This window comes from Nansenia antarctica (genome assembly GCF_963989245.1).
Source record: "Nansenia antarctica genome assembly, chromosome: 10".
Classification (NCBI taxonomy): Eukaryota; Metazoa; Chordata; class Actinopteri; order Argentiniformes; family Microstomatidae; genus Nansenia; species Nansenia antarctica.
The window spans coordinates 9,938,229-9,950,579 of NC_137680.1; the positions used below are offsets into that span (position 1 = coordinate 9,938,229).

The window sequence follows — 12,351 nt, forward strand, 5'->3', positions numbered from 1 at the left end:
TCCCTCAGACGCATGGCAGTGCAAAGGCCACTGGAAAGTGACATGAACTAAATTGTTAGAGGGAATTCAGCCATGACAAAGCACAGCAGCCCCAGGACGAGTTACAGTTGTCAGGCTACAGGCAGAGAGTAGTGTTTGCACAGACATGAAGTGTGCGCCTATGCCTTTGAAATTCATAGTGTTTTTATGTATGTCTGTGTGTCTTACAAATAGTTCCCTGTGTGTGTCTTCAGGATAAATCATTTACTCCAGTGCAACCTAGCGGGATGAGGATGCCCGGTCTTCTGGAGGGAGGGAAGCTCTTGTTGGCTCTGCTCCTGCTGCTGGGCTCGTGTCCCAGGTCGGTCCGTTCCAGGTCCTCGCGGCACCATGACTCGCGCAGACAGACCCGGGACCACCATAACATCACGCTGGCCGTCATATTACCGCAGAGGAACACTGCCTACCCCTGGGCCTGGCCCCGCGTGGGCCCCGCTCTGGAGCGAGCTCTAAGAACCATCAACGCTGACCCCAAACTCCTTCCTGGCCACCACCTGGGCTACGTCTTTGAGAACAGTGAGAATGAGGCAGGTGTCTGCTCCGAGTCCATCGCCCCGCTCATGGCTGTTGACCTCAAGTTTGCCCATGACCCCTGGGCCTTCATCGGGCCGGGCTGCACCTACACCTCCTCCCCCGTGGGCCTCTTCACCACTCACTGGGACGTTCCCATGGTAACAGCCGGCTCGTCAGCCGTGGGATTCGATGACAGCAACGTGTACCCGTCCATCACAAACACGGGTCCCACGCACAAGAAGCTGGGCAAGTTTGCCCTCCACCTCTGTGAGCACTTTGGTTGGAAGAAGCATGTGCTGCTCATCTTCAGTGACGACAAGGAGGGCGACCGGCCGTGTTACTTTGCTGTGGAGGGCCTCTACATAGAGCTGCACAAGGAAAACATCACCACGTCTGACCTGGTTTTCATAGAGAATCCTGCAAGTAACTACTCTGAGCTCATCCACAGCATCAAGCAGGATGGGCGAGGTGAGTCCCTATGTTTGGTTATTTCAGACCTCCAAAAATCACACAGGAACATCACACATCTCTTTATCTGTGTCCTACCATTGAAATAGGACATGTAGCTTATCCCCCCTGTCCTTTAGGGCAGTGCTATGTCTACTTCTTTGTCTTTTCTTTCTGGAACTTCATTTGGTCCAATAGTGTCATGAAGAATCCACAAACCTGGTTTTCAATTGTATTAATTATTTATTTATTAGACGTTTTCACAACAAGGAACACAACACAACACAACAGCACACAACTTTGCTATAGTGCTGTATGTTGGTCTACTGTAGAGCTATGGTATTTCTGTAGTGTTTTTCACTTCGGATTCCAATTGACATTTTTTTTGTAAAAATTATATTTCTTTTTGTATTAAATTATGAATTTCAAATGGGTTTTTTGGGCTGTGCAGTGGAGATTCAAATCAAATCATCAAATCAAATCAAATCAAATTTTATTTGTATAGCGCATTTCTTACAAGATGTAACTCAATGCGCTTCACACAATGAACATTTTCAGTCAATCAGTCAATCAATCAATCAATACTGACAGAGTATTAGAATGACAAAAGTCTGGATTTAATGGTGACAGTTGTTTATTTCACCTTTATTTAAGCAGATGTTGGTGGCTGGATTGAGTGGTGGCCAAGGAAGTGCATGCTTTAGGCCAGGGGTCGGCAATTAGGTTTGGCCTCGGGCCCAAAAAAATTTTTGCCACTAGATGGCGGGCCAGAACATAATCAAAGGCTAATTTAAGTAATTGATTGTTAAAAAATGTGACACGTTCTAATGCTTTGACTTTTCTTTCGAAAAATGTACACATCGCTAGTCAACTAACACAGCTTGTTTTGTGAGCCTGCTAACAATGTAAAGTAGTGTTCTAGTTAACTAGGTAGCAGTCCAATCCATTACGTTGCAGTATTAGGCTTGACTAGCAAGTTTGTGTTGTGATTCTCAACAACGTTGAAACGTAGTTTCACCCTTTTCCATAGTTTTGAATAATAAATATGTGGACTGACGATGTATCGCAGCCTAACTTATTCTAATAATTATTTAACATCGTTTTATTCTGAATTATTCCCCCCTCCTCCCAGACAAGGTCACATTATTTATTATTGGATTGGTTGTTTGCGTGCCGGGTGAAGTTAGCTAAACAGTTAACCTGCTAGCAAGAGAAACATCATGTTACTCTCCAAAGGTCTAAAGCGGAAAGTTGACGGTGGAAACAGGGCATTTAAAGAGGAATGGACAGCGAACTATACGTTCATCCTACCTGGTTTCATCAATGCAGAGCCGTTGTGAGACTCACATCTTCCGTACTCACGATGTTCCCTTTCTATACAAGTCGTCCTTTTCGTCAATGAATGTGATAAAGACGCACGAGAGGAATCGATTGATGCATAAAAATAAAAATAAACTGCCTGCGGATTAAAGTGACGTCAATATCACCAGATATCAAGCAAATAGTGACCGATGGGAGATGCCACTTTTCACATTAAGTGAGTACCAAGCCTGTCGTTATTGTATTTAATAACCTAATTGTATTTAGTATATTTTGAATGAATGGCTCATTGTACTTATTATCCCTAATAGCGCGTTTGCTCTGTCGTTTCAGGAGCATAGGCCTACCACCACTTTGCGCCGATTTTGTTGTCAATGTTTTTCAGAAAATTAAACAGAATTTGCTTTGTTACTGTTCATATGTGTGTTGCAGTCACATACGTAAACATTACGTTTGAATGATTTAATGAGCTGATGTTATTTTTTTCAAACCACACACCGCATGTTGGCTATTTCAGCACCACGCCTTGTCCACCTACTTATGATTCACTATGAGGGGTTCAGCGTCAGTGCGCTTCGGTGCACCCCGCTGCCTGATTGTCTGTCCCTGTGTCATTCACTCTCAACATGGATACAAGTACAATACGCATTATTCAGGTGGAGGTAGATTCTCTATTCGGACATTATAGGCGCGGTGTTGGACTGTCGGTCCGATATTGTAAAAAAAAAAAGAAGTGGATTCTCAAAATAATCTGCTGGGCCAAATATTATTGGTGACGGGCCAGCAATGGCCCACGGGCCGCCTATTGCCGACCCCTGCTTTAGGCTAACCTGTGTGATAGCTTTAGGCTAACCTGTGTGATAGCTTTAGGCTAACCTGTGTGATAGCTTTAGGCTAACCTGTGTGATAGCTTCCAGAGAGCAGGTTGCTATTGGGAACGAAGATATTAAGGAATGAGCTAAGATAAAGGGACTTATCAAATACATGGGTAGCCTACCTATGACCACATTCCTTTACTTATGCATAAATATGCAAAACATTCTGTATTATTCGATAATAGGCTATTATGCAGTTAATAAAATTGAATCAAATCTGTGTCTGGGGTGGAAAACGTGTAAGAAACTCTAATCAAATGTTAATTCCTTATTATATCCATAACAATACATTTAGCCCTGTGTTGCTAGAAACAATCTTGAAATGGTTCCAGAAAATTAAAGGAATCTCAAAGAAATTGCTTTCTATTTCACAAATCATGCTTCCTCTCTTGATGAGGCAAAAACACATGTAGAGTATTAGAGTACGCAATCTCATAAGTTAATTTAATCGCACCGTTCACTTGTTTTTTGTCTTTGGGTCTTAGAAAAACACTAGCCTATATAGTCTACATTTAATGATTATTATGCCTATTATTTGGAATACTAGTAATATTATTTATGTTATGAATCACCAATAATAATAATAGGAATAATAAGAGTATACATTGCAAAACACAACCAATCTTGACATCTCCCCATGATAACCCAGACAGATGTGTCATTAGCACAAATCAGATACGACAGAATATGACATATTCTGATTCGGTATTACTACCAAAATAGGAAATAACATGTCGTCTCTGTTACAGTGCCCTACATACGTATTGGAAAGAGGAAGCATTTTCTCTTCCTTTAGCTGTATAATCCAACTAGTAGAGATTGCCATCTATAGGCTACCGGTAATTGTTTTTTTCATTCAGATTGGTTTCACTATTTAGAAAGTACAACATTGATTGATTGGTTTGCAAGTTGTTGTTGAGTTCAAAATAACATAAAACATTTAGAATAACTGCAGTTTCTTTCTCAGAGCAGCTTTAGTTATCAATCTCTCCAATCCTCCCTGTTCACAGCTGAACTGGCTGTTCTACCATAGACAGCAAGGAAGGGACGCTAATGACAAGGGATGTCATTGTTTGCAAATGTTTGTGGCTTTGATGATGATGATGATGATGATGATAACCAGATATCAATGTTCCTCAGAGTATCCTAAATTGAATAATGTATTGGTGTGCATCTACATGTTATAGCTTTTCATGCTAGGGTTTTGCATTAGTTTCAATGGAGCATTTCCACTTCCTACCCAAATGGTAAATTTATAGTTGGTAAATGAACAATAAATAACACTTTGGCAACAGCAGCAACACCAATACACTTTGTTGGTTTTTCAGTCAAGCTGTTGAGAAATACAGCATTGAGATTTCAGACTTTTTAAGTCCTTTTTTAAAAAACATTTCTTATCTTGTGATTTGCTAAGAAAAACAACTGAGGTATGTTACTCGGTCAATCTACTGTACAGCAGATTTGAGTCTTTCTTTGAGATCTGTGAGCCCTTGCCCTCCCCGGGTGAATTGGCCTATTTAGCTGGGGCATTAGTTGTTGATCCTTGCCGCAGGGCACCATCGCAGCAGCAGCCAGAGATAGAAATATGAGCTCAATCGATGATGGAGCAGGCCAGGCAACTCAGTACTGCAAATGGCCTGCCCTGAGGACAGTTAGAAGGTCTGCGTCATTGGATGATAGTGCCATTTTTTTTGCGATACAATCTTTATTTTTTTATATATATACAGGCCCTAATGACATACTGTACATTGCAATCAATTAGTCTAAATGTGACCTGGTGTGGTGAAAAAGTCCCCAAATAGGGCAAGGTCATTTATTTTTTAATTGTAGCTTTTTTTTTCTTTTTTCTTTTTTACAGATTATGAAGGTGCAGTTGTAAGCTTACAAATGATGTGTCATACATTGAAATCTGAAGTTGAAGAAGATATGTTTATGTGAATGTTGGTACACCTCAAACCAATAGGCTAGGTGCACGATCTCACTACTTCCTGAAAGGCAACTGGTATGAACATATCCTGTCTCACTCTATTGGTTTAATTGATTAATCAGCTGTGCGGTAAACCGTTGGAACACACAGTGCACAGCTGATTATTCAATTAAACCAATAGAGTGAGACAGGATATGTTCATATCAGTTGCCTTTCAGGAAGTGGTGAGATCGTGCACCTAGCCTATTACCGGAGAAAATCGCTCTGAATCAAAACAGGCGCATTTTCTACCATCGCGTTGGTAGCTAGCTAGGTAGTAGCATAGCTAACCTAGCTAAGAACATCTAACTGCATGTTTAGCACATCACAACATGCTGATAGAACAGTAACATGCTAAAAACACATAACTACACATAATTAGATGATCACACAGTCCTTGCTTTTGAACACATCCTAAAACCTAAATTATTATTATTATTATTATTATTATTATTTTTAATTAGATTAACTTTATTGTCATTACATAGTACCGCAATAGTAATGCAACAACATAATTGTGCGTCTAACCAGAAGTGCAACAAATAGCAATTATATTGCAGTGATAAGTAGCAGTATTCTATACAGTAAAGTGCAAATGGTAGCGTGATGTGCAATGTCATACCATGATGTCATACAATGGTGACTGGATGTATATGTGCAGTGGTATATATAAATTGAGATTATATACAGTGAGCAATTGTACAGGCTATGATACATATGATACATATATGATAAATATGTTGTATATAGTGATACTGTAGTATACAAAAATACAGGCTGTGGGCTATGATACACAGGGATGGGCTATGTACAGCATGATCTACACAGAACACAACTGTAACTGTATTTACAAGCCATGTATCACTAACCCAGGAGCCTGAAGCAGGACGGGACGTGATACCGTGAATCCAATTTCCAAATTATAAGTATCTAGTGATCCTAAAACGCTTGTTTGTTATATTGAGTGGGCTCTTCAACACTTAAACAACACATTTAAAAGACACACATAAAAATAAGGTTTTAGGTCATTTGTGTGACTTGAGAATTGCCGACATGCAGACCTTTTCACCAGACAGTGTCACATTTAACCCCCGAGAAAAACATGTTTTGAATGCAACATTATTAATATACCTTTTCTAAAGGCACGTGGGTAGCTGTAAATGTCATCATTCAGTGGTCACATAGGTCTTATATGATTATCCAGGACAAATACTGTCATCCATAGGTCATATGTGGCTTTGATTCCACTTATTGGACACCTAGACTAGACTACCCGTTAGAAAAGAGCTCAAAAAAGTAGACCCACAATATCTTCTTTCACTATCTTTATTCAGTGATAATCAACAGACAATCATGTATGAAGGATCTCGCTTAATTCAGTCGTTCCTCTGGAACATCTCCTCATCCTCGTCAGTTCAGGCAGGTTCTGGAGGGTAGTGTATATCCAGGATGGATCTACCCGGCTTTGTTTCTTACTAGGAGAAAAGTAGGACGTTTAAGGATAACAGATTGCAGAGTTGCACAATTTTACATGTAGGTTATGACTTTTTTATATTTAGATTGTTCCTATTGATAATATGACAGTTCATCATCACACATTAATTCCTGTAAATGTGTAATGGAGTATAGAACTATACAGGTAAGGGAAAGATACAGTTATCCATGTCTTCCTTCCTTTTTTATCTGTGATTTATTGTACTTTATTGTCTTTTATGAATATAACACCCTGACCCATCAGTTGGCTGCTTTTTATTTTTCATATAACTGACTGTGATGAAAGACAGACCAGAATCAGTGATATGTTGTTCAACTGAAAGGCATCGCAATTTATGAAAACATTTTTAAATTAAAAATAATAATGAAGGACTTGTTGATAATAAATATGCAAATTGTAGAATTTACATAATCAACTAATCATTGCAGCCCTAATATATCTTTATATATATATAAATGTGTGTGTGTTTGTGTGTGTGTGTGTGTGTGTGTGTGTGTGTGTGTATATATACAGTGTGTGTATAAGATATATTATAGATATATAATTGGACTGAATCTATTTCTTTTGCATTATCTTTCAATGTCCTTGTAGACTAATAGCACATCAGACATTGTTTGATTTTGAAATGTTATGTATTTACTGTTATGTTTCAACATTGAGCACAGAGAGATGTGCAATACAGTGAATATAATGATTCATTGCTTCTCCAATCTATAGACCAGTCACTTTCTTAGATTAAATATGTAAACAAACACATATGACCCTTGATTGGTTCCCAATGAGCTTCCCTCTCTTGTTCCCACACGGGTATAAAAACATCTCGCAAGAAGACATTTATTAACAGAGGTCAAGAGCCCTGCTGCCTTATAAGGGAGCTGCACTCAACATATCAGATCTGTCGGTATTTCCTGCTAAACAGACTCTGTCATTGGGCTAATTTTCCTGGCTGGACCTAAGTTTTCTGTTGTCTGCAGTTTGTCATTCGTAAACTAGAGGTGAGCGACTAAGGGCCTTGTTCAATCCAAACTGGTAGCATGTCTTTTTGTGTTAACTCAGAAACAACACATTTTCTCTTGCATAGCGAGAAGAAAGAATGGTTGACTCACCGTGTTTTTTCGAATTAATTCAAATGTGCACTCTTGCAGAATAGGTGGGTTGTTGTTTTCAGCTTATCAAGGAAACATGGCCCAGAATTTGATTGTTTTGTGAGGCCTGTAATACATGTGTAATGGTGGTGAGTGGTTTGTAGAATGGCCAAACTGATGGAAAAAGAAGAGGGAACAAAAGCTAGTAAACCTACTGTATGTAGGTAGCCTATGGAGCGTGTGGACAATTGTGATCCACATTTATGAAGTTGGGTTAAAAGTATCTGTTAACCATAGTGGTGCAGGGAAGAATAATGTTTAACTTAGGGGCCATTGTAAGCTCATGTTTTTTATTGCATGCACTCGCCTGCATTTCATTCCATTGGTGGCCAATAGGCTACAGTATACTGTTGTTCCATCAAAAGATCCATCAAAAGAAACAAAAGTACAATGGTAATGGACATTTATCAGCTTATAAGCTTGAAACACACTTTTACAACTTCATTTCTGCAGAACAGAGTAAGAGTAATTTGGATCCAGGCGGAACAGCATTTATGAGTTCTGATCTTTTTAACCAGGGTACGGAAAAAGTTAGGATCTCCACAATTTCTTATGTATAACATCTACGGACCTATAACATCTACCATCACTATACTAGGAGCTTTGTAGTTTCATAAAGATCAGTACAGATGGACAGAATTATTTTAGGATCAAGGCAGGAGTACAGTATGTTAAGGATTTATGCATTACACTTGCATGCGGAAATTCATAATACCAACACTCATTAGACCTTACCATATGGTTGTGAAGAGAGAGAGAGAGAAGGGAGATAGAGAATAGGACGGGAGAGACTGGCTTCAGGGAGAGAAAGGTGTGTGCGCACACACACACACACACACACACACACACACACACACACTCTCACACAGAGTGAGAGAGCGCAGTGCCATGACCTTTTCCTCAGGACTCATCAGTAAAGAGGAAGTGTTTCACAATATGTTCCTCATCACACCCCCGCCCCTTCATCCTTGTTCCCCTGGGCCCAATAAATAAACACGCACATCATCAGCTACAGGAAGAGGCACCATTGGTGGCCTCAGGCATCGGAGGGATGGGGTAGTTTAGAAGGGGAGGGTGAGGGAGGTTGGAGGTGCGTTGTCTCTCCTACCATGACTTTTGTGGTGCAGCCTTAAGCTTAGCTTAGCTCTGTTGCCCCTTTCAACCCAGAGGAAACCTGTGTTTAAAAAAAAAAAAACTATCTTTGTCACATCCATGCAGGCAACCAACTGCCCTCTTGATCCTATCCCCTTACCCTTTCTCCAATCCACTTCCAGAGACCAACTTCCATTCCTTACCATCATAATCAATCCTCTCTCTCCACAGGATCTGTCCCAGCTGTCTTTAAGAGTCATGCCTCTTCTCAAGAAACCAACTCTTGCCCCGTCTGCTGATCATAACTACAGACTCTAACCAACTGTCTCCTTCTGAACAACCTCCTTGACCCTCTCCAGTCCGGCTTTAAGGCTGGGCACTCTACTGAGACTGCTCTGCTTGCTGTCACAGAGGCCCTCCACTCTGCTCAAGCTTCCTCCCTCTCCTCTGTTCTGATTCCTCTGGATCTGTCCGCTGCATTCGACAGAGTAAACCACCAGCCTACGGCAGCACTTAAAACGTCTTCATAACTCATGTCTGCTGCAGCAGCAGCATTGAGGTAGACCACCCTTGCGATGGCAGTATGAAACCTTTCAAACTCTGGCCTACTGTAGGGTATCAGTCTTCCTCTGGCTCTGCACCTTTGTGAACAGTTGGGACTTTAGGGGGACAATACATGCCTAACATGGTAGCTTACACTTAGTGCTGCCTTATCGTTGTCCATCTACTCCTTTTTTTCTGTAGCCTAAGCTTAGAGAAACGCGATAAAAGACGTTGAAATCTGCAGCTTCTGATGCACCTTGTCTTGTGTGTGCATGTGTGCGCGCGTGCAAGTCTGCTGTATCAAACATCACGGCTAGTGTTACAATTTTTAAAAAACACAGACTAAGTGGATCTTGCCTCAATGTTTACCTGTATTGCCTTTGGTAGGCTGGGTTTTAAGCGTTTGGGAAGAGTTTTTCAGAGAGCGGTTTATCTTGGGCCAATGGGCTTTGAAAGCCCTTGAACTGATTGACAAATTGACCCCAGTTCCAGCTCAGCATTCTTAACAACCCATGCAGATAAGGAAGAGGAGGAGTGTGAGGTTTGGGAGCCTGTATGCATTATTATGTACCTTTATACTTCATAAAATGTTATAATCCAACAGGAGCATAACTAGATGACCACACAGTCCTTGCTTTTGAACAGTCTTAAATGTAAATAACTAAATGTAAGTAACTAACACTTTTGTTTGTTATATTGGGCTCTTAAACACTTTTTGGTTACCCAAGAATACGGCAACTGTAAATAAAAGGTGTTGTAATTTCTGAATGTTACAACCAATATGTACACAAATAACAAATGGAAGCTTTTTTTTTTTTTTCAGTGTTGAGCCAAAATGGGGGAAAAATGCTTCACTGTGTCCCAGTACGTACGCAGGGCACTGTATCTCAATTGGCCCACACTGGCCACATGCCAGCTAACTGAACAATCTATGCTATTTTTACATGTACATTTCCTAACTAAATAACTACCCACCTTCAACCACAAGTCCATGACAGATTTATTGTTTCAGTTACTAATAGTCATGCTGGTTTGGGGATTTTACCTTTTATAGGCAAGTTAATTCTGCTACTAGACAATATTTGATTACATATTTGTCAGGACTGGGACATAGTTATATAGTCATGTAGATATCAATAAGGCATCATGGTTAAGGCCTAGATCATTTCTTGACTTGCTTTTTCATCAGGTGGTTCCATCTCCCAGCACCAAGAGGCCGATATAGACTCTTCTCAACACATGTAGACACATGTGAAAATATGTTGCTAGCGGTACACTAGTGGTACACTTCTCCACTTATAGAATTCAAAACTCGTTTAAAATTGTGCTTCCAGTCCATTTAGAAATGTTACATATTTAATGTCATTGTGGGTTGGAGGGAAATCTGGAACTCGGAAATAATGCAGTGGTGCCATGAGGATACGCTTTGAACTACATGTTAATGATGTGACAGGTCAGGTGGTAAACAAATTATTAGATTAGCCCTAATCAAGGTTGGTCAATAGCATGCAAACAGCCTGCTAAGAAAGTCAGCTAAGTCTGAGACACGATTGAATAAATGAAAGCGAATATTTAGCAAATCAATCACTAGGCCGAAATCATGTAATGAACCCCTGTGGACACCGCTCTCCATGGGTCCTCAAATGCATGTCCTGCACTGCTCCTGTGTCCCTCCTCCTGTGCCTTCCCAGCCTGCCCTCCCATTGCTTTCCTTACCCCCCACCCTACCTGGGTGCGTGTTAGTCAGTCATCCTTTTGGACCGTCTTTCTGTCAGTATCATAAGGCTATTCAGAATGTCTTTGTCAAGAGCTGAAAAGAGTGAGAAATCACTGGGAATATAAAGGATATACCGTTTTTTAACAGTTTATACTTAAGTAGTTAGGTTACTTACACCTACACACTTCAGAGCACTATCTGTGGAAGGTAGAGTGGGTTTGCGATTTTCTTTAATGTTGACAGGTCTTTGAGAAGTGTGAGACAGGTGACTGAGAGATCTGTGAAACTAGACTAAACAACTGAAAAAAGTGAAAAGCTGAATGTCTCTGAATGTTGACCCGGTTAGCACTGTGTCAGACGACCTGTGACTGTAGAGGTAGTTGACGTCACTTGTGCCTCAGCTCAAACCCTTTCACCCCAAAGCTGGGACTTCCCAAAGGGTGATGTAAGATCCTGAATGCTGCCTCTTATTCTACCTCGTCTCCTTCTGTTCGCCGTGGCTGCCGAGCCGGCGGGGCAACCATGCTGAACTAAAGTACCCTCAGGGCCGTGCACAGGCCTGCTTTTTACCTCCCTTCCCCATGGCCCATCCATCTGGCATTAGTTAAAAATGAATGTCCTGGAATCAGAGAGGCGAGGAGAAGGCGGGAAGAAAGAAGACATGTGTGGTTTGCCTTTAAGCTGAGGGAGATGATGGTCGTCGAGGTGGTGGTGGTGCTTCTCTATTGGCATGAATGTGCACTAACGGCACACACACACACACACACACACACACACACACACACACACACACACACACACACACACACACAGTGAGTTATCTTGGTGTTGTAGTTCAACCCAGCTTTTCTTCAGGGGAGTAGTTTGAAGTCCATGGAGGGGTTGACAGCTTATTCTACAGTTATGGCTGAGTCCATGCTCCGATCCTAAGATGACGTCAGAGTTCTATTGTCATCTTAGGATAGGAGCTGATGTCCAAATGCAGCCATGCTATCTACTGTTGTATGTGCAGTGTGGTGTATGACGCTGTATTTATGGTTAGTTAGTTATCTGTTATACTGTAAGTGTTGTACTCAGGGTGGACTGGACACTCTAACCGCAAGGCCACTGAGCTGGTTGAAGTCATGTTAGCTGGCCATTTGATCCGCCTCCTCTCAGACTTGGTGTTAGACTTGGTGTTCGTTTGCAACACTTGGAGG

General features: G+C 41.1%; 1 protein-coding gene across 1 annotated transcript in view; it reads left to right on the forward strand.

Moving 5' to 3' along the window:
- Positions 1 to 266: 266 nt before the first annotated feature.
- npr1b (natriuretic peptide receptor 1b) overlaps positions 267 to 12,351 on the forward strand; it is a gene marked incomplete at both ends in the record, with an annotated part of 65,689 nt that continues 53,604 nt past the window's right edge. The window contains one exon of the mRNA XM_080541252.1: positions 267 to 1,020. Coding sequence (XP_080397378.1) covers positions 267 to 1,020 — 754 coding nt within the window. The remainder of the gene's footprint in view (positions 1,021 to 12,351) is intronic.